Source organism: Ovis canadensis, chromosome 2, assembly GCF_042477335.2.
Source record: "Ovis canadensis isolate MfBH-ARS-UI-01 breed Bighorn chromosome 2, ARS-UI_OviCan_v2, whole genome shotgun sequence".
NCBI lineage: Eukaryota > Metazoa > Chordata > Mammalia > Artiodactyla > Bovidae > Ovis > Ovis canadensis.
In genome coordinates, this window is record NC_091246.1 from 88,153,595 (window position 1) to 88,176,878 (window position 23,284).

Consider the following 23,284-nt stretch of genomic DNA (forward strand, 5'->3'; position numbering starts at 1 on the left):
GTCTTCCCTCTCTTGATCTTCCAGTATCTTCCTCCTCCTCACTCTCAATGATGAACTTTGTTCTTAGTTAATAGGTGCTTCCCAAAAAGAACCTCCATCAACAATTTACCAGTCTGCCTATATCTATGCCCATATAGTCTTCCTTGTCTCATTAATCTGGGTGATTCAGGGTGTAGCTACCTAAGACCAAGCCTCTCGCTCATTTGATATGCTGTATTCCTTTTCTCACACTCCAGTATTTGTCCTCTACTCTCTCCTGCATCATCAGTTCTCCCCTCAGTATATAAACATGCTGTTAATATCGTCCATATAGGCCATTACAAATTATTGAATAGAGTTCCCTCTGCTATACAACAGGTTTTTATTACTACCTATTTTATATACAAGGGCTTCCCTTGTGGCTCCAGCAGAAGATGCAGGTTTGATCCATGGGTCCAGAAGATCCCCTGGAGATGGAAATGGCAACCCACTCATTTTCTTGCCTGGGAAATCCCATGGACAGAGGAGCCTTGTGGGCTACAGACTATGAGGTCACAAAGAGTCGGACACGACTTAGTGACAAACTTTCACTGTCACTTTTCACTAAATTTTATACTTAATAGTGTGTATATTTCAATCCCAATCTCCCAGTTTATTCCTCCCCTCCCTTATCCCCTGGTAACTATGTTTGTTTTCTACATCTGTGAGTCTACTTCTGTTCTGTAAATAAGGTCATTTGTACTTTTTTTTAGATTCCATATATAAGTGATATCATATGGTATTTGTCTGCATCTGACTTACTTGATAATCTCTAGGTCCATCCATGTTGCTGCAAATGGCATTACATTGTTCTTTTTTATGGCTGAGTAATATTCCATTGTATATATGTACTACATCTTCTTTATCCACTCCCCTGTAAATGGACATTTAGGTTGCCTCCATGTTCTGGCTACTGAAAGTTGGGATGTAGGTATCCTTTTGTTTGTTTTTAATAATACAATTTTTTTTAATTTTGCAAGTCCTTTTATTTTTAATACTTTGGCTGCACCTGGTCTCAGCTGCAGCATGTAAGATCTAGTTCCCTGACCAGGAATAGAACCCAGGCTCTCTGCATTAGGAAGCATGGAGTCCTAGCTACTGAACACCCAGGAAAATCCCTGTTTTCAATAATATAATTGCAGTTTTTTTCATTTCCCCTCCCCTTTTTCTTACAAGTAATCTGTTGAAGAACCAGGGCTACTTGACCTGAATAATTTTCCCTGGTCTGGATTTCACTGATTGCATCCTCATGATACAGTTCAACATGTCCCACTGTCCCTGTCCTCTGTATTCCCTTCAAATTGACACCTGGCTCCAGAGGATTGACCAGACTCATGTATGATGCCTTTGGTAACACTAGATGATGGTTGGTGTAGGCTTCTTCATCAGAAAGTATGCAATATCTGTTTATACCATTGACAGGCATTAATGCTAAGTGCCTAGATCCATAATTCACAAATGATTGCAAAATGTTGAAATTCTAATTTACCGTTTGTTATGGGCTGAATGTTTGTGTCCCCCTGCCAAAAATGTGTATGTTGAAACCCTGTTGCTCAGTGTGATAGTATTAGAAGGTTGGGTCTTTGCGATGCAATTAGGATTAGATGCAGTCATAAGGGTAAAGCCCTCATGAATGGAACTACAAGAGGGTTTGCTTCGTCTCTGCTCTTCCCACTACATGGTGATACACCGAGAAGCCAACTCTCTGCAACCCAGAAGGGCCTTCACCAAAACCTGACTCTGCTGCACCCTGATCTCAGACTTCCAGCCTCCAGAACTGTGGGAAATAAATATTTGTTGTTTCAACCACTTAGTCTAAGGTAATTGGTAATAGCAGTCCCAACTAATACCAATTTCTTTTTCATTTGTCAGAGGGAATAGGAATACTTTTATGAGAGACGTTTTCCCTCATTTACTATTTGTTTACCTAGGAGTGAAGACATAAAGAAGGATAAACTCTTGATTCTTTATTTTATTTACCAGTTTTCAAGATAATGAGTTGGTTTGCTATCATCCCCCCAAAGTGACCAATTAGGTTATTAAGTTGTGTGTGTGTGTATATAATATTTTGAATCCCATCAAATGTGAACACCATCAAATCTTCAATCTATTGCAATTATTCTTATTGAAGTTCAGATTGTTCCATCTTTAGTCAATGGGAACTTCTTTAAATCAGCTTCTTTTCTACCTGAAATAGCAAGAAGTTCAAGGCTCATTTTGTACATTTCCTGCCCCAGACCTGGAATCAGCCATTTCTTCAAGACGTACTGCTTTCTCTAGTGGGAAAAGGTATTTCAGAATTACAATCTAGACAGTAGGGATGTTCCTCAATACTGCGCTAACCATTGTTTGTACAATTTTCTTAACTAATACTTATGTAATGCTGTTCTGTGCCAGGCATTGCTCTAAGATTTTCCAAATGTTTATGCTTCATAATAAACCTACAATTATCCTTACTATTATCCTTACAGATGAGGAACTTGAGGTACAGAAAAACTAAGTTTAAGGTCATATAGCTAATAAGTGACAGGGCCAAGATTAGAACCCAGAGTCTGAGCCTTTACCCATCATGATATGCTTCCTCTCATTTGACCTGTTTTTAGTCATATGCCTACCCCCAGGCCAGAGAAAACAAAACAATCCTTGACTAACAGACCCACTGAGACAACCCCTTCTCCCCCCGCCAAAAGAAATAAAGTGCTGTTACCAGAAGAAACAGTAATGAATTCGAAGAGGAAAAGAAAACAGTCCAATATATCAGTTTGGAAAAAAACAAAAAACAAAAAACACTGATTCAAGAGCCCATTTTTTATTATAGGCATTTTGATTATTAAACTTTGAAGAATTATATAAAATAATATATAATGCAGAACTAGAATCTGTTACAAAAGATTGGGTCAATCAGGGTTTCATTACAATTAAGACCAAGTAGTCAAAAAAAGAGATTAACCTCTAACAATTAATCCCTAAAGCCACAGGAATGAACACAAGCAAATATGAAGTTTAATGTGACACAAACTGTGTATTCAGCAAATGGAGATTTTTCTTGTTAGTTATTCAACATTTTGCCCTGAGAAGCCTCAGGGCCATTAGCATGAGAATGATTTGGTCCATCCTCCTCTTCCAAAGCTATAATATCTGGAATTTCATCAGTCTCAGATGTAAAGTCTGTGATACTGAAATCAAGTGCCTGTAAAAAAAAAAAAATCTTGGATATTAAACCAAACACTAAAGAAATGAGTGGTCAATTCCAGGTGAGCTCTTAGAAACACAAATTAATACATGAACTGACTTTCTCGAAAACTATGCTTTCTTGAAGATGTTTAGTCTTATCCCCACAATTCATTCATATTATAAATAAGAAACATCTCTTTACAAGGAAACCAACTAGTGGTAGAACATATGAAATGAAAGCTTTTGAAATTACAAGCTATGAAGCATTTCTGGTTATTCATCTATTATTCTCCTAAAAACAATAATACTCCACTTTTCCATGTTCTGATTTCCAATACTATAAACAGTTTGGAAAATGTCTAGGAACTGAAGAAGCAAAAGGTTCTGAATAGTTGAAACAGCCATCACAAAGCCCTAGCTCTTGTCTGCATAGAGAAGGCTTTTAGGGATAAGGAGTTCAATTAACTCTTACTTTACATACAATTATGATAAGCAAAGTAGTATTTCTTAACTAACAGATGACTAGAAACAGAAAAGGTATAATAAGTTACTAAAGGCTAAATCTTGACAGTAGAGGAAAAAAATCTAGCTGATTATCTAACGGAGACAAAATAACTAACAACAAAAACCCATCAAAAAACAGATGGAAGGGAGAATGAGGAGTTAGCGCTTAATAGGTTCAACCTTTATGCTTGGGATAATGATATAGTTCTGGAAATGGGTAGTGGTGATGCTGCAGAACACTGCAAATGTACTCAATACCAATGAACTGTACACTTAAGAATAGCTAAGATGGTAAACTCGACGGTATGTATGCATGAGTGCTAAGTCACTTCAGCTGTGTCCGACTCTGTGCAACCCAATAGACTCTTTAGCCCACCAGGGTCCTCTGTCCATGGAATTCTGCAGGCAAGAATACTGGAGTGGGTTGCCGTGCCCTCTTCCAGGGGATCTTCCTGACCCAGCAATTGAACTCAAGTCTTTTATACCTTATGCATTGGCGGGCAGGTTCTTTACCACTAGCACCACCTGGGAAGCCCTATGTTATGTATATTTTGCCACAATATTTTTTTAAATAGTTTTTAAAAATACATGAAGAGAGAATCTTTCTTTTTATTGGGTCTCTTACCTGGCTGTCTGTGGCCCTTACTGCACTTTTCCCTAAAAACCCAGGTGCTCAGAGGACAGTCCAAGACTGAGGTAAAAAGACTTCCACTATTTATTCCTGAGGCTGTTTGGGAAGATCAAACTACACTCCAGATCTTCATGAATTTTCACTTCGCAAAGATTATACCCAACCTGACACCCACAAAAGCCAACAACACTGATACACTGATGACAATACTGATAAATTGATGCAGGGCATCAGCCAGGCAAGTCAACAATTGCAATTTTATTCTTTTTAAGTTAAAAGATGTACCTTGCTCAGCTCTCTCTTCCGATCTATTTCTAGTAAATGTATATTTTAATATCCACTACCAGTAGTTTTAATAAATGTAGACTAGAACAGGAAGCTACAACACAAGAAAATAGAGAGGGATTTTTTTGAGTCCTAAGCAAGCAGTTTTCTCCTATCAGAGGCTAGATTGCTAGAACAGAAAACACAAGCACTTTGACATCAGTAACACATTGGACTAAATCCCTGCTCTGCCACTTGTCTCTTTTCAGTCTCAGTTTTCTCACCTGTCAAGTGAGGAAAATTCCTAATTGATTGTGTGCCAAGTGAGGAGTAAAGATTGTATGGGCCTAGCTTGTAAAAGGTACTCAATAAATAGTAGCTTTAATTCTCTTTAGTTTCTTAAATACCACCCTGTCACACACATAAACCTCCAAAGTCACCTACAGATCAGCAACTACTGGCCTAAGGTAAGAGTTCTTTGCAGAAGACTGGAGGTTCCACACTTGTGGGTTAGGGAAAAAACCTCCACCACTACCGAAAACGGGGGCTCTAGTCCGTGAGATGTTTGGGAGAACTATATGAATAATTCACCTTCCATATATCCAGAATGAAGTCAGAGTATCTAATTTTCATTATTTTTGACCATCACCAAAAACTATTTGGTGGGCTTGGGAAAGAAAAGGGTGGGGGAGTAAAAAGGTAGCCATAGTCTATCAAGTTTATTTGATGAGTTTAATTTAAAATGTGGTGGTTGGGACTGCCCTGGTGGTCCAGTGGCTAAGACACTGTGCTTCCAATGCAGGGGGCTCAGGTTTGATTCCTAGTCAGGGAACTAAGATGCCACATGACATATGGAGCAGCCAAAAATTTTTTTAATTAAAAAAAGAAAGAATGTAGTGGTTGTGCTTGGCCATCTTCATAAGGTTTTCAGAAATGTGGCACAAGAGAAATCACTTTGCAGATTTATAAAATAAATTCCTTTTCACTGACATAAAAAACTATCGTTTGGAAGGAGTATGAGGAGACTCTTGCCCATCAGGCATTCTGGGACCAAACTCAGAATAATATGCTTATTATGAAACAAATGAGATAATAACAGTCCCTCCCTGCAAAGACATTCAAGAAAACCAAGTGACCGTGCCAGGGTTCCAGGGAGTGACATCATTTTTGCAGGTTTTTCACCGTACAACCATAAGAGGGCAGCACTCATTCACAAACCTCCTTGGTATTTACTAAGATAATTTTCCAGAAGGTGGCACTGCAGGTGGGGCTACTACAGAAATAAAAACAGCATCTGGGGGAATTTTACTTGCTGGTAATCGTGTATGTACAAGCAGTGCTCATAAACATGACACAGAGTCAGGAAAACAGACTGATTTTGAAAGAGAAAATAATTGTGGCTCAGATGTAAAGAGTCTGCCTGCAATGCAGGAGACCCAGGTTTGATCCCTGGGTAGGGAAGGTCCCCTGAAGAAGGAAATGGCAACCCACTCCAGTATTCTTGTCTGGAGAATTCCACGATGGAGGAGCCTCCATGGGTCTCAAGGAGTCAGACACGACTGAGTGACTAACACACATGCCTATGTTTCCTTGACATCAGTCTTAGTATTACTTACTTTCTTTGATCTGTCTCTTTAGGCAATGACAACAAAAGCAAAAGTAAACAAATGGGGACCAAATCAAACTAAGAAGCTTTTGCATAGTGAAGGAAACTCAACAAAATTAAAAAGCAACCTGTTGAATGGGAGAAGATACTGGGTTGGCCAAAATGTTCCTTTGGGCTTTTCTATACCATCTAGGCTTAGTCAGTTTTTTTCCCCTCAAAGTAACTGTCCTCCTTGGGGAAAGGTCTGTTAAACTAAAACTGCTAGTTTATCCAATAATAAAGCAAGGACACCATGCATTTTGAGACATGTAGACAACAAAATGACATGCATGTAGGCACAAACTTGAGACACAAAGTCAGACAAAACCATGTCAGTGTGCTCATGGGAAAAGCAAAGTCGGTGGTGTTCTTCCAGAAGCTAAGAGAAGTCTGCTTTATAGTCTGTCTTGCTCACTCAGAACAGCTTTGAGATCTGTCTCCTTTTCATAGGCAATTCAGTAGGTACTATTACTCTTACGAAGAGGAACCAGAAACTTTACCTTCCGTATAAGGAAGCCTATGTACAGCTGTAGTATATGAACTTTCCGACCAATCACAATCAGCCATAAAATACCACCCTTGGAGTTCTGAGGCAAATGATAGCAGGGTCCTGTCCAATTTGGACTAAAAAAGAAAAAAAAATTTAAGAGGTAGATTCTCTAGAAAAGCCACTCACTAGGGACAGGCAGGCGAGGGCATGGATTGGCTCCACCCTGGAAGCCCATCAATCATGCCAGTCCACTTTTCCAGAAACCAGAAGCTCCACTTCAAGTATCTCAGGGAGCCCCTCCAACTGAGCTCACATGTCTACTGACTCCCAGAGCTACCTCGAGGGGAAAATTAGTTCTCTAACTTAGTAAGGTTTGAGAGCTCATTCACGTAAGTGCACGCAAAGCTATATGCTGCTTCCTTGTTTTCATGGGGAGACAGGGCAAAGCAGGGCAGAAAAAGGAGACAAGTTTTGACTTAGACTTCGGTTCTGCTGAAGGGCAGGTCAGGCCTTCAGTATTTAGCTCTATTTCACAAATTCTAAGATCGGCTTTTTTTGAAAAGGTTTGGCATACTGCAGCTTTGTTATGAGGAGATCTGTATTTCCTTCATAATCAACCCACACTAAGGGGATTACAAGCCTGAACACCCTAGGCAGCAGGTAGTAGGAACTCCTTTCTACAGGGGGTTTGAAGTCTTCCTTTTTCTAATTATCTTCATGTGGTCTTCTAAAGGTACCTCACCCACCACTGAGGTTAGTGCCTTTCTACCAAAGTGACAACATGGTACATTAAGTCCAGCTGGGACTGGACACTGAACAATCTCATTCCTCACATGTGAGATGGCCCCTTAGCAAGAAATGCCGCTACTTTTACATGAGACTGATGCAAACAGTCACTCATGTGCTTCCTCTCAGCTGATTTCTTTTCAGCAAAGCAGTCAGGTACTTATGTACCTCCTTCTACTGGTTTAAAAACACGCTTTCAGGGGTCCAGTAAACAGCCAAATGAAAGGAACCACCACCACCTAATACCATTCTTAAAGGAACATTAGCTTTTGTTATCAAACATTCCATTTTTAACATTAGTCTTCCAATGTTTATACCAACTGCCCCCTGCCCCCAGGCCATTTGAATTCATATGTATTAAAAACCCTGTCAAGGAGGCGAAGCAGTTCCAAGAATGCCACACAAAAAGCACATGTAACACATAGCATAAAACCGATCTATTCTGCAGTGAATTTTATTGAATTCAAAGGAGGCACTTCTTTATGAAAAAATAGAAAACCCAGGGTACACAAGCATGCATTGTGAGACAAACCAGAGTTGAGGCCTGCTCAGAGCAGACCCCACTTCATACAGCAGCCTACAGGAGGGTGTTTTTATTCAGTACAGATAGCAACAGTAAGTAGCAAAAGAATGAGGCCATAGACGCCCTGAAACATGTGCGACTTCTAGACAGGCTCTGACCACTCTATTATTCTTTTCTTTTCAGCCAAGTAAGTAACAGACTTCCATGGTGGCTCAGAGGTTGAAGAGTCTGCCTGGAATGCAGGAGACCAGGGTTCGATCCCTGGGTCAGGAAGATCCCCTGGAGAAGGAAATGGCAACCCACTCCAGTACCCTTGCCTGGAGAATCCCATGGAAGGAGGAGCCTGGTAGGCCACAGTCCATGGGCTCACAAAGAGTCGGACACGACTGAGCGACTTCACTTTCACTTTCTTTCAAGTAACAGAACTTATGCACTAATGCAGAAACTTTATAGCTCTTATGCCAGTTGGAAATGACTGAAGTGGAGACCTTTTTGCCTCATTAGCTGCCTGCCTACTTCAGAGCTGTCTAGCAGGTGTGTCAGCTCAAGAGGAGCTGTCATCTGGCTGGCTGCCCTGTGCATTGCTGACAGGGACAGGTTTAGGGTGTTTTCTACTCCGCCTGCCAGGCCTCCTGGCTGTACCTGGGGCCTGAGCACTCTCAGACTCGGTCACCTGCGGATAAAAGGGACCTACCAGCCAGTTGAGGGGTGTGTTGTTAACAAGATAATCCATCACATCATCTAAAGACTCCTTCATTTTCTGCAGCTGCCCCTTGCTGGAAGCGAGGAGGCCATCAGGCACTTCTTTAAAGGAGGCAGCATTGCGAAACACAGAGTAGATGTCACCAGCCATCACCCCCAAGTGGTTGGCCTGATCTTGAATGTTCTGCGGTAACCCCTGGATGTTGGACAGGAGGGTGTGGCACGTGGTCTGGAGCTGCTGAGTCAGGTTCCGGGCAATAGCAAGAGTACGTGATTCAATGTGCTGCAAGTAAGAGAAGTTTAAGAATAAGCTGTGGATTCAACAGTGGTATGTGTGACTTAGTTCACGTACATTCAGCTGGGATACGTACACCACACATGTGGATTCTTTAACTTTTTAAAATTCTCACAACATCCCTGAGCGTGGCAGTATTATTTCTCATTTCATAGGCAGAACATACAGCTTCCCAGGTAGCTCAGCTGGTAAAGAATCTGCCTGCAATGCAGGAGATTCTGGTTCAATTCCTGGGTGGGGAAGATCCCCTGGAAAAGGGATAGGCTACCCACTCCAGTATTCTTGGGCTTCCCTTGTGATTCAGATGGTAAAGAATACGCCGGCAATGCGGGAGTCCTGGGTTCGATCCCTGGGTTGGAAACTGGAGGAGGGCATGGCAACTTCAGTACTCTTGCCTGGAAAATCCCCATGGACAGAGGAACCTGGTGGGCTACAGTCCGTGGGGTCGCAGAGTTGGACACGACTGAGTGACTAGGTGCAGCACAGGCAGAACATAAGCTATGCCCCAGAAAACAGCTGGAAAATGGCTGAGTTGGGATTTGAACTACTGCTGAGTCTTCGAAGTTCATGGTCTTAAGCAGAAGGAACAGGGGAGACCGGACAGAAGGAAAATACCCTCTACATCAATAGGGCAACTGGAATGTTCTTTTTTCAAGTGAGATATGATATAAACAAATGATTAATGTTACTTTCAAGGCCAAGTATATATTAGCTTTGGGAAGATAAAGAACCACTTTCTAGGACTACAATATGATATTTCTTCTGTCTGGAACATTCACCCCTTTAATGCCCTTTCACCTAATTTATTCACTCCTTAGGTCTCAACTGACCACTCATCTCTTCCAGCAAACCATCTGACTCACCCATCCTCACTCCAAGGTTGAGTTAGTACCCTTCCTACAAAGCATTCTCATAGCAACTCTATTTATACTATCCAAAAAAAACCCACTATGGCAGTAAAGATACCTGTATTCACTTAGCTTGTACCTTTTATGAGGGAAATGCCTGTTTCTCAGGTAGCTGTGTCCTGACTGGGGCAATATACCTATCTGTAAGTTGTTAAAGTCACTGCCCATTTTTGCTTCTATCATATAACGAGCAACTTATGTATCCTGTATTGTTCAACTTTTGCTAGAGAAGAATATTCTAAGAGGAATAATAAGAACACTGAGATGCCTGGTAAGAATTTCTACACAGTCTGTAGTGGATGACTCTGTCCCAGTTGTCTCACCTCAGCACAGTGGGATTCATCTGTATCATCGTAGCTGATGCTTCTCTTCCACTCCAGCCAGGACAGATAGAGCTTATCCTGAGCATCCTGAATCTTCTGGTTGGCATTATGCACATTCTTCCTGGCAAGTTCAATCTGGAACATGTTAGAAGACAAAGAACCAACTATTAATAGATATTCATATTAGCTTGTTCTCAGGTCTATGATGTAAAGCAGCCATCATCAATTCTTACAGAAATTCTTGGTATTTAAGGAGATATCTCTGATGGCATATCAGAGATAGCACTGTTCTGTTCTGCCCTGTGTTAGCTGCTCAATCGTGTCGGATTACGTGTCGGATTATTTGGGACCCGGTGGACTGTAGCCTGCTAGGTTCCTCTGTCCATGGGATTCTCTAGGCAAGAATACTAGAGTAGGCTGACATTCCCTGCTGCTGCTGCTGCTAAGTCGCTTCAGTCATGTCCGATTCTGTGCGACCCCATAGACAGGAGCCCACCAGGCTCCCCCATCCCTGGGATTCTCCAGGCAAGAACACTGAAGTGGGTTGCCATTTCCTTCTCCAGTGCATGAAAGTGAAAAGTGAAAGTGAAGTCGCTCAGTCGTGTCCGACTCTTAGCAACCCCATGGACAGCAGCCCACCAGACTCCTCTGTCCATGGGATTTTCCAGGCAAGAGTACTGGAGTGGGGTGCCATTGCCTTCTCCGTGCCATTCCCTACTCCAGGGGATATTCCCAACCCAGAGATTGAACCTGAGTCTCCTGCATTGCAAACAGATTCTTTCCTATCTGAGCCACCAGAGAAGCCCAAGAGCATCGTTACTCGTTATCAGTATGTATAAGTCAGCCAAGCAGCCATAGGACTTTACCGCCTCTTATTTATTAAACCACTATCTCCAATTTCCCTCTGGTTTAACACAGGTATGGCAACTGAAGGCAACTGAAATTTAACATGTATATAATCTAATGAAAGAGAAAGGAACTTAAACTTCCTCTTCCCTGCTGCCAGCCACCTGCTTCCCCTTCCAAGAGTAAACTGGTTTCTAACGGCTGAACGATGCATGCTGTTCTATAACTTGGCAATCCTTCAAGGCTACTCAGTAGTCTTTTGTGATGCGTCAATGTAATCAGTCTATTAGTTGATGTGCACTGTTTACACTCTTTTGCAACTCTGAATGAATATACATTTCTGGAAGAAAAGCTGCTCCAGGCACAGGTGTGTCTCTTTAACTTTCCTCTTTCCCTTGAATCCTCCAGAAGTGCAAAAACACAAGTATACCTCTCCTCTACACCATCGCCCACAGAATCTAGCTTTGCAAATGCCACCAGACAGGAAAGGAAATCAGTAATCTGACCACTCAGAGTAAGATTAACACCGCTTCATGTATTCAGCTAATTATATACTTCCTTTTCTGTGAGTTTTCTATATACTCTTGGCCCATTTTTCTACTGGCTTGTTCATAAGGTAAGATTAAAATTCTTGGATTTTATGATTTCGTTTATCCTAATCCCAGAGATAAATGAACTCACTTCAGCTACCTTTAAATGAAGTTGTACTCACCAGGTTGAAGTTGGAATGGAGCTGAGAAATGGTCTCCTGGCCTCTTTGCTTAGCTTCTTCAATCCTGCAGAGGGCCTGCTGGTAGGCCCGTGAGCGCAGCTTGGTGGACAGAGATCCCAGTCTAACATAGTAACTCGGCTTCTGAACCATCTCAAATCCTTCCACTTTTTTGGCTTCTTTTTCTGAAGTTTTAAAGAAGGTGGGAAAAAAAATGGAAGCCTTAGGGATCACAGCTCTAAGTGCTCTAAGTGACAAGGCCTAAACTCTTAACTTGGATCTTGTCTTCGTTGATTCCACCCACCCATCTGGTAATTATGCACCCCTTTGCCCAAGATGGCGCCTATCTGCTGTTGGGCTTGGCAACCCAAAACACGTCACTGTGACATGTCATCGACACAGGTCTCTTCCCACCAGAGTGTCTTCCCTGGCACACAGTAAGCACTAAATATTTAATAATCCCAGACAGTAGCCCACAAAGGGCAATCTATTTGCAGAAAGTATTTCTTTAGGTTAATTTCTCTGGAAGTTTCTAAAGTTACTATGTACAAAAGAATCCGCCTGCAATGCAGAAGACCTGGGTTTGATCCCTGGGTTGGGAAGATTCCCTGAAGAAGGGAAGGGCAACCCACTCCAGTATTCTTGCCTGGAAAATCCCATTGACAGAGGAACCTAATCAGCTACAGCCCATGGGGTCACAAAGCACTGGACACAACTGAGCAACTGAGAATCCACACATGCGGACAGTGGGGGTGGGATGGGGGAACGGAGACTGACTGTCAACAGGCATGAAAGATCATGAGCTTTACTCTTTGGGGATGACAGAACTTTTATCTTTGGGGTGATAAAAATATTCTACAACTGGATCGTGGTGAGGCTCATGCAACCAAAAATGTAGAAGGAAAACAGGTGAATTTTTTGGCATAAAAAAGTATATCTCAATGAAGCTGTTTAGAAAAACTGCTCTAAGATACACTGGAAGAAGTTCCTTGGTGGCCTAGTAGTTAGGCTTCTGGACTTTCACTGCCGTGGCCCAGGTTCAATTCTTGGTCAGGGAACTGAAATCGCATAAGCTGCATGGCATGGCAAAAAAGGAAAGATACAAAACATTATTTCAAGGCAAAAATCCAATTACCTAGTTCATCCTTAGTAAGAGGGAGGTACTGGTCGACCAGCAGCTCCGATTTGGTGAGTGCATTTTCTACTCCACTGCTCATCAGCTGCATCATCCGACTTCCTAGGACGGTGTTAATGCTGCCACTGACCACAGACTTGGTCTTCTCCACACTCCCAGTCACAGCTCCCTTGGTCCTGTCCACCACCCCAGTGATTGTGCTGGTCACAGAATCCTTGGCCCCCGTCACAGTCGTCGTCACAGCATCTTTTGCCCCAGTCATAGCCCCTTTGGCATTGGCCACAACCTATGGGGAAAAAAAGCAGGCCATCTGGCTGGTGAGAAACATGGGCATAGATACCTATAGAAAGGTCTTAACTAAGGCAGCACAGTTGAAGAGTTAAAGGATGAGTCTGGCCCTTTTACTTTCTAGTTGTGGGTCTTGGACAAGTAACTGAGAGTTGATGAGCCTCAATTTTCTTAACAGGTATAAATGCCCTACCTGCCACCATTCAAAGGTTGTCAGAAGACCAAAAGAGGGAAATGGATAAAAACTTGTCGAGGTTTTTTTCTTTGTTTTAAACTAGATGAACCTGTAGTGAGGCACAAGTGGGACTCTAGAGAAAAATGGCATTTTCCATTGACATGCTTCTACTGAGCCCCTCATACATGCCTGCAAGCAGAGACACAGGTACCATGCACACTGCCCCAGGCTGACACACAGGCAGATGTACCAGTTCCCCATTCTACTGGCTGTGCTCTCAGATACCAAGTAAGAAAAGGTTCTATTCACCACCTCTGCATTTATCCAATACCACATAAGACTCAGCGATTTAAGGAAGCAATTTCACCTGCAGAGATGAAGCCACAAATTTAACAGAGATCAGACTAAAGTCTGGCCCAAAGGTGGATACCTCATCTCTGCTCCTTAAGACAACCTTATAACAGTTCAGGAAGTAAGAGAGTGGTCATTACTCTTTCAAAAATATATTCAAGGCTGGAACAAATAAGTACTGCCTGTTTGTGGCCTGCAACAGTCTGTATTAAACAGATAAAACTTAAAAAATGTGAGGTGGCAAGCCTCAGCACTCTTGTCCCAAGCTCACCTGATTTGTTGGCTGATTCAGAATAGGCAGCTTCTCCTCAATCCTGTCTAGCCCCTTACAGGCATAGGTATTGGCAACAGCAACTAGAAGAATCACAAATGGTGAAAATGTTAATAGTCTGGTAAGAGTGAACACATAACTTGAACCTTTATTCTTACTATGGAAAAACAGCAAAAAATATTTATTTTAATTTACCACACAATACTTTGTCTGGTTTCTCCAGTTCAGAAAGGAGATCCTTGCCAGGTTTCCAGCAGCTTCCTTCTACTGACAGGGAAATAAGGATGTGTGTGTGTGGTGGGGGTAGGGGAGCAGCAAGCTGAGGGAGTGACAAGCCAACAAGAAAGGTGGCCAGGAAGCCTCTTCCTTATCGGTTGTCCCCTAAGGTTAAAAGAAGCCAGGCTTCACCCGAATCCTCATTCAGGGAATGAGGCATCTGAAAACCCTCAAAATTAGCATTTCCATGCTAGTCTAATCTCTGCTGCTGCTGCTAAGCCACTTCAGTCGTGTCCAACTCTGTGTGACCCCAGACAGCAGCCCACCAGGCTCCCCCGTCCCTGGGATTCTCCAGGCAAGAACACTGGAGTGGGTTGCCATTTCCTATCCAATGCATAAAAGTGAAAATGAAGTTGCTCAGTCGTGTCCAACTCTTCAAGACCCCATAGACTGCAGTCCACCAGGCCCTCCATCCATGGGATTTTCCAGGCACGAGTACTGGAATGGGGTGCCATCGCCATCTCCAAGTCTAATCTCTGCCTACACTTAATTCAGTAGGTGGCAGTATATTTGGGGTTATCACCAGGAAACAGAGTGCTAACAGCACCCTGGATCTCCCTAACGAGACCCAGAGTTTAGTCCAAGCTCCCCCACGGACGCCCAACATTTGCAGAGCAGCAGAGTTGGAAAGCTGATTTCCGAAAGGCTCCCCATAATCCTAAAAGTCCATGATGGAATAATTTGAGAGAATGATTTAACCCCTTATTCCAAAGCAGATAATAAATGTGGAGAAACGGAAAATGCCACTCCTAAGTATATATATGAAAGAACGTATGTCCACACAAAAACCTGTGTACAAGTGTTTGCATTAGCATTCATTGCTCATGATAGGCAAAAGTTAGAAGCAACCCAAACATCAACTGATGAATGAAAATGATATATCCACACAACAGAATATTAAATTATTCCATATTCAAAAGAAATGAAATACTGAGATGATGCTACAATTTGGATGAAATTTGGAAACATTATGCTAAGTGAAAACTAGCCAGTCACAAAAGACCACATGTTTTATGACTCCATTCATATTACATGTCTAGGATATGCAAATCTATAAAGAGAAAATAGTAGTTGCCTAAGGTTGGGGAAAGGGGGGGCAGTTGGTGGAGTGACTGAGAATAAGGTTTCTCTTTTTTTAAAAAAACATGGTAAAATATGCAAAACAAACTTCACCATTTAAACTATTTTTAGGTGTACAATTCACTGGGACTCACAATATTGCTCATTCATAATATTGTGCAACCATTACCACTCTCATTTCCAGGACTTCTTCCTCACCCCAAATAGGGGTTTCTTTCTGGAGAGATGACAATGTTCTAAAATTGATCATGGTGATGCCTAAACAACACTGTGAATATACTAAAAGCCACTGAATGGTACACTTTAAGTGGGCAATTTGTACACTGATTTATTTTTAAAGCAGTTCATGTATACTGTGCAGTCCCAAAGAAGTCAGTTATTTCAGTTTACTCACTGATTCCCCGTTTGATCTCACTTGCCAACACAGAAACATCTCTGGGGAATTTCTTTTTTAATATCATATTTGCTGTTGCTCTGAAGCAAGCCTTCTATAACAATGAGCATCACCTGGCAGTTCTCAGAAAAGGCAGTATGTGTCTCAGGAAAGGCTCAGGATTCCCTGACTGATGAAAGCTCAGGGCGTAGGGCTAGCCTTCATTATTCAAACCAGCTTTGGGCTCAGTCGCAGTGACTATATGGGACTAAATTTTGAGGCCAAAATGAACACTCACTTTGTGGCTCTAACTTTTGGATGATTGGCAGTGCGCTGGTCACAGCCACAGAAGTGATGGTCTTCATGCCCTTCTCTGCCATCTCACACAGAGACTTCAAGTAAGGATGCTGATCCTTTGTACTGATGTAAGCCGAGGACACCAGATCATACGTGGAGCTCACCAAGGGGAGGTTGGCCACCCTTGTCACCACACTCTGTAACCAAGAGGGAGGGAGGAGTTAATGTCTACAAAACATGGCTGGTGGGGAAAGGAATTAAGAATCGTCCGTCTATTTATAAATCATACCAGCTGTGGTTCATCTGCAACAGATGCCATCTTTCTTGCTGGAGAAGAAGAAATCTGCAGAAGAGAGGCTTATTTCAGAACACTGTGACAAGATTCCCAGATTAATTCTCCAACCCCGGGTTTCAAGTGAGCAAAATTCAAGATACAGTCAGTGGAATCTGAACTGCTCCCACCCTCTGACTCTCAGAGGTCTCCCCTGAGCAAACAAGTCCTGAAAGAAGGCTTCAAAGCTCACGGGTACAATATACCAACTTGAAGTGTTCAATTCAATGCCTTCCCCACCGGGACATTAGAGACACCTTTTGAAGAAAAACATCTATCCACAAAAATGCTAACCAGGTAACATGCATGTAAAAACTAGGGAGATATTTCAAAGAGAAGGTATCTTGGCCAGTCAGGCCGATCAAGATGGAGCACTTTGGGGTGGGGGTGCGGAGAGTCAAACTTTTCTTGTCAAAGAACCGAGACAAGTTCAAGGGACATTAAGCACAGGGGATAAGGAGGTGCTCCAAGGATCAAGAAACTTTTCAGGGAGTTTTTAAATGTCACTTTAGTGTCCCCAACGGCCCACACCTACACAAAACAGCCTCACTGGTAAGCAGCAGGGCTGGGAAGGCAAGAACCAATCCCTTCGGAGCCACTCTGCGGCCGAGAGTTCCAATTTAACAAGAAATGAGAACCACGCCGAAGGCGGAAATCAGGCGCCAGTTATCAATAGCCCGTCCGCGTACCCCACAAAATTCATCTTTAAGACGATTTTCTCAGGCGTTTCCTTTTAACTAATGTCCTCTGGGGTCGATTGGAAACTGCTAGCCCCAACCCAACCAAGAAGCTACAAACGCACCAGGGAAGCGAGCAGAAAAGCAAGCCTCGATCAAGGAACAAAAGGGAGGGTGGAAACGCAGGGCCCAGACACCGCCCCTCCCCAGCCCGGGTCCCGAAACCGCCGCGAGGCGAGCGTCCGGCCCGAAGCCCGCGTTGGCCGAGCCACAGGGACCGCAGAGGGGCGCGCACCCACCAGCCAGCAGATGCCCAAGGACGGAGGTCCGGCGAGTCTGTGCTGCGTTCACAGCTCACCGACCCGCGCGCCGGAATATATATCCGCCCCGCCCCCGCCCGCCCCCGTGCCACGTGACCCCCGGCCCTCGGCCGGGGCGCAGGGGGCGGCCCTGCCTGGATCAAGAGTGCTAGGGATCCCCGTGCGAAAATGCGGCGGGTGCCCACGCTGGCTTTGTAGTTTTGTAAAAGGAAGTGGGGCCCCGGAGGCTCAGCGGTAAAGAATCCGCCTTTAATTCAGAAGATGAGGGTTCAATCCCTGGGTCGGGAAGATGCCCTGGAGAAGGAAATGGCAACCCACTCCAGTGTTCTTGCCTGGAGAATCCCATGGACAGAGGATCCTGGCGGGCTACAGTCTATGGCACAAAGAGTCGGACACTACTGAACGACTCAGCCACCAAAAGGCAGCAGAGGAGTTGCCGCGAGGGACTCACTGTAACTAACCTGTTAATTTCCACCAGTTCTGGGAATAGAATTGTCTTTAAAAATGGAAACAATGGCGTTTGGACTGCTATTTATAGCAAACAAATAACTTCCAAAGTGTTGTGAAATTCTAAAGGATGACGGACCTGTTGAGAGGGCTATTGTGTTGCTCTTTTTACTTTAAAGTCAGTTTCTTCAACATCTGTCTAAAGTTGAATTGGAATTTCCAAAAAGGCCTTGAGAATATACTCTTCCAGCAAGACTAAAACCCAAATCACTGCGGTCTGATAGCTGCCTAAGTTTACTATGCAAATAGCTTTTTGTTTGTTTTTTAATTAAAGGATGATTGCTTTACAATATTGGGCTGGTTTCTGCCCTACATCAACATGAATCGGCCATCAGTTCAGTTCAGTTCAGTCGCTCAGTCGTGTCCGACTCTTTGCGACCCCATGAATCGCAGCACGCCAGGCCTCCCTGTCCATCACCAACTCCCGGAGTTCACTCAGACTCACGTCCGTCAAGTCCGTGATGCCATCCAGCCATCCCATCCTCGGTCGTCCCCTTCTCCTCCTGCTCCCAATCCCTCCCAGCATCAGAGGCTTTTCCAATGAGTTAATTCTTCGCATGAGGTGGCCAAAGTACTGGAGTTTCAGCTTTAGCATCATTCCTTCCAAAGAACACCCAGGGCTGATCTCCTTCAGAATGGACTGGTTGGATCTCCTTGCAGTCCAAGGGACTCCCAAGAGTCTTCTCCAACACCACAGTTCAAAAGCATCAGTTCTTCGGCGCTTAGCTTTCTTCACAGTCCAACTCTCACAGAATCGATCATAGGTACACACAAGCCCCCTCCCTCTATGAATGTCAGTCCCCGAAATGGCTTTTTTTTTTTAAGTTGAGAGATAAGGGCTCTTTTTTTTTGTTTTTGCTATTGTTTTTGTTTGGGGGAGTACTTTACCTTTTTTTTTTTTTTTTTTTTAAGAAACAAATCTTCAGCGTCTGAGTCCTGGTGTTTCCTTGTGTAAAAAGGAAGGACTTGAATCATGATGTGAGTGTGCAACTGCCCCAAGCCGGGTAGGGGGTTCTCTGGACCTTTCCCGGAGTGAGTGGGCTGGTTATCTGCTGACATCGCCGGAGGCCTCAGCCTCCCAGCTCTTTCCCAGGGAAGATAAAGGAGAAAGGAGAGGTGGGAGGTGCAAGGGAGAGGTGGGGTCATGTCCTCCACCTTGGCTTCTGGAATCTAGAGCAAGAGGAGGCAGCTGGTGAGTAGGCAGGAGCCTGGAGGCAGGCTGTATTTGTCAAGCTGCACAGTTTGAACTGTGGGAAACACTCAAAGGCATTTACCTTAATTACTTAACTGAGGTTGCAGATACAGAGATACTGTGCATATTTAAAGTTCCAAACCGACCCATGGAAAAAATGTATCCCTCATACAGGACTGTAGACATCTAGAGGCCCCCAGCAAGAAAAACTAAATATTGTGTCTTCTTTCCCCTCCTACACAGACTAGGTCATTCAAAACAAAATACACTACTACCATGAAATAACTGTTAGGAAGTCCAAAATTTTTATGTCCCTCTTCTCCACCGCCCCCCTTCCCCAACGCCGCCCATTGACATTTTCAATGCTTCAGTCAGTTCAGTTCAGTTCAGTCACTCAGTCTTGTCCGACTCTTTGTGACCCCTGGACTGCAGCACACCAGGCCTCCCTGTCCATCATCACTCCTGGAGTTTACTTAAACTCATGTCCATTGAGTCAGTGATGCCATCCAGCCATCTCATCCTCTGTTGTCCCCTTCTCCTCCTGCCTTCAATCTTTCCCAGCATCAGACTCTTCAAATGAGTCAGTTCTTCGAATCAGGTGGCCAAAGGATTGGAGTTTCAGCTTCAGCATCAGTCCTTCCAATGAATATTCAGGACTGATCTCCTTTAGGATGGACTGCCTTGCTGTCCAAGGGGCTTTCAAGAGTCTTCTCCAACACCACAGTTCAAAAGCATCAGTTCTTTGGTGCTCTGCTTTCTTTATAGTCCAACTCTCACATCCATACATGACTACTGGAAAAACTATAACTTTGACTAGACAGACCTATGTTGGCAAAGTAATGTCTCTGCTTTTTAATATGCTGTCTAGGTTGGTCATAACTTTTCTTCCAAGGAGCAAGCATCTTTTAATTTCATGGCTGCAATCACCATCTGCAGTGATTTTTGGGCCCCCCAAAATAAAGTCTCTCACTGTTCCCACTGTTTCCCCATCTATTTGCTATGAAGTGATGGGACCGGATGCCATGATCTTAGTTTTCTGAATGTTGAGTTTTAAGCCAACTTTTTCACTCTCCTCTTTCACTGCTTTAAGCACTCAACTTACCTTTTTCTTTTCTTTTTGCTGTTCCATTTTTGTTGGTGCGCTAAGCAGACGTTTGGTGTTCCTCTTGTTAATCTATCCCCATCCTGATGTAAAAACAGCAGAAATCTGTGTGATGATGGTGAGGTGTTTTTTTCAGTTTGTTTTTTAACTTCTCACTAGTCTGAGCTCTTATTTTGCAACAGAAAACTTTTGCCCTTTCACCTACATATGCCTCCATCTCTTTTTAATTATATTTTTAAATATAAAATATTTATTTTTTAATAATAAAAAATTACTTTATTTTCCTCCACATAGGGGAGGCTGAAGGGGCTCGAGGAAACCAGCAATTAGGTGGATTAGGTCCCACCTAATCTTTTTTTTTTTTCCCCCTAGACTAGAAAGTACGAGAGACTTTGCTGAAGGAGACACATTTCTTAGAGTTTGTACTTTAATGTATTAGAGAAGGAAATGGCAACCCACTCCAGTGTTCTTGCCTGGAAAATCCCAGGGACGGGGGAACCTGCTGGGCTGCCGTCTATGGGGTCGCACAGAGTCGGACACGACTGAAGTGACAGCAGCAGCAACAGCGGCAACTCAACCTGGGTGTATTAATGATACAAAATAATAGTGAAAAAAAAAAGGAAGAAACGTGAAATCTGCCTTGAAGTTTCCTTTTCCAGAAATGGGGCAACTGCCTCCTTCCCCACGCTGGTGGTTTTTCTTCCCTCCCTCAAAGGCACTGTATGCTCCTCCAGCCACCTGTATCCTCCACTCCATGCTGCGCTCTCTTCCTCACAGACCTCTCTCTCTCTGGACAAACCCTCGTTCCCTCTGCCTGGAGTGGTTGCCCATCTGGCAAGCTCTACTTCTCTGTACTAGTCAGCTCTTTACAACTGTGAGGCCCTCCTCAGCCCAAGATTATTAACTAGCGAGCAGTAGAACTGGCTCTCAAATCAGGTATGTCTGACTGTAGAACTGACACTTTATCATTACTTGATGTGTGTGCTTAGGCAGTAAATACGCTTGACCCTCAATGCCTGTAAGATGTAGGAGTTAGATGACATCTAGTGTTCCTTTCAGCTGTCCAAAAACTAATACCTTACTTCGTTTATAGCTTTATTATGTCCTTCAATAAACATGTCAGCCCAGACAGGTGCTTTTTCCTATTCCCTTGTCACAAGGCAGCCTCATCCAAACACAGGGGAAATATTACTCTGTTCATTTCTTCTTTATACTTGAGCTTGAAATTAGATAAAACCACCTTTCTCATTGCGGCTTCCCTGGTGGCTCAGACGGTGAAGAATCCACCTACAATGCAGGAGACCTGGGTTCAATCCCTGGGTTGGGACGATCCCCTGGAGAAAGGAACAGAAACCCACTCTAGTATTATTGCCTGGAGAATCCCCATCAACAGAGAAGCCTGGCAGGCTACAGTCCATGGGGTCGCAAAGAGTCAGACGTGACTGAGCAACTAAGCAAACCTTTCTCATAGCCCAGAGACAAAGATAGTGGGTCACAAGTAATGAGTCATGAAGCCAGATGATTTCTGTTTTGAACAGTTTAAACCCCATGCAATCTGGTCACCAGCAGGAAGAGTTACTTGGATGACCCAATTAATCTACCTTCTTACTCACCCCTGAGCTTGATACTCCACCATCTTTTATTCTCCTCCAAGTACCTTTGGGTGGCAAACACAATTCCTTTTACACACGGACTTCATCTTGAGTTGGTTTCCGAACAGACCACCCTCCTCCTCCTGCCTGACTGAACTTCACATCTTTTAGCCTGCCAGGGCCCCCTCCCTTTTCTCTTTTATATAGGTAACTCAAGAAAAAGCAAGAAAGTTGATCAAATTTAAAGTCTATTTCTCATCTAACTTATTTTCCCCTCCATCTTGTATCTCCTTATAGGTTTGAGGTTTTATAAATGAAAATTATCCTGGAATGTCACAATTTCATGCATTCTTATTCTCTTTAAGTGAATATAATTAATTAATTTAGAATATAGCTTACTCTCTCTTTTGTATTTATATCCAGTTTATTCCTCACCACACACAAAGGACATAAATTGCCTTACAAATTGTGTAAAATACAGGAAGAATACATTTTAAATAAGTAAAAAAAATAATATTAAGGCAAACAAATTAAGATGTAGCTTCTTGCTTTTATTTTATCATTATATCAGGTAATTAATGCTTATATTAGGAGAAACTCAGTGATTCCCCACAAATGAAGAAATGGTTTCTAAGATAGTAATCTGTTATATGGGGATAAGGTGCCAGTGCTGGAGCTTATCATTTACAATAAGCTCTTTTGTATACAGCATGATACCATGGGGAAAAAACATTGAATTCAGAATCCCAACTTTTTTGTTTTCAACTTTACTGAGATACTATAAACGTATAACATTGTTTAAGCTTAAAGTATACAATGTAGTGATTTTATATATGTATATACTGAAAAAGAATTACCACAGGAAGGTTAGTTGATATATCCGTCACCTCATACAGTTAGAATTTCCGCGTTGAGAATTTTTTTTTTTTTGGCTTCACCTCACAGCCTGTGGGATCTTAGTTGCCCGATCAGACCAGTGATGGAACCCCTGCCCTCTGCAGTAGATGTGCAGAATCTTAACCGCTGGACCGCCAGGGAAGTCCCAAGAACTTAAAAGATCTACAGTAGGGGAGCAAAATTTGCCACACCAAAACATGTTTATTTGGCATGAGGACTGATTTAGGCTGATTTTTTTTTTTTTGGCCTGATTTTTTTTTTATTATTTTTAAGAATCAAAATACTCAGAAGACTCACCCATGTTTTACCTCTCGCTTAGCTGCCTATAAGGAAAGCTGACCACTACAGAATTGGTGCTTGTGAACTGTGGTGCTGGAGAAGACTCTTGAGAGTCTCCTGGACTGCAAGGTGATCCAACCCATCAATCCTAAAGGAGATCAGTCCTGAATATTCATTGGAAGGACTGATGCTGAAGCTGAAACTCCAATACTTTGGCCACCTGATGTGAAGAACTGACTCATCTGAGAAGACCCTGATGCTGGGAAAGATTGAAGGCGGGAGGAGAAGGGGATGACAGAGGATGAGATAGTTGGATGGCATCA

The 23,284-nt window shown here is 43.0% G+C and overlaps 1 protein-coding gene across 2 annotated transcripts; it reads right to left on the reverse strand.

Annotated features, from left to right (window-relative positions):
• Positions 1 to 2,811: 2,811 nt before the first annotated feature.
• Positions 2,812 to 17,601, reverse strand: PLIN2 (perilipin 2). 2 transcript variants are annotated; one of them, XM_069576641.1, is made up of 9 exons: positions 17,372 to 17,601; positions 16,354 to 16,407; positions 16,066 to 16,261; positions 14,039 to 14,121; positions 12,954 to 13,239; positions 11,822 to 12,003; positions 10,264 to 10,398; positions 8,730 to 9,020; positions 2,812 to 3,208 (listed from the first exon to the last, which is right to left on the reverse strand). In XM_069576641.1, exons 2-9 carry the CDS (start codon positions 16,381 to 16,383, stop codon positions 3,068 to 3,070), a joined length of 1,344 nt encoding a protein of 447 aa, XP_069432742.1. In that variant the 5' UTR covers positions 16,384 to 16,407; positions 17,372 to 17,601; the 3' UTR covers positions 2,812 to 3,067. The 2 variants fall into 2 exon arrangements, with proteins under 2 accessions (XP_069432742.1, XP_069432741.1); XM_069576640.1 differs by lacking the exon at positions 2,812 to 3,208 and having other exon boundaries at positions 7,951 to 9,020; positions 17,372 to 17,476.
• Between the last annotated feature and the right edge of the window lie 5,683 nt (positions 17,602 to 23,284).

Coding starts and splice junctions, on each gene's coding strand:
- PLIN2 (XM_069576640.1), bottom strand. CDS start 16,383: ATGGCATCTGTTGCAGATGAACCACAGCTG. Junction 16,262..16,353: donor TTGCAGATGAACCACAGCTG/GTATGATTTATA, acceptor TCTTGGTTACAG/AGTGTGGTGACAAGGGTGGC. Junction 12,004..12,953: donor TCTTACTAAGGATGAACTAG/GTAATTGGATTT, acceptor TTAAAACTTCAG/AAAAAGAAGCCAAAAAAGTG.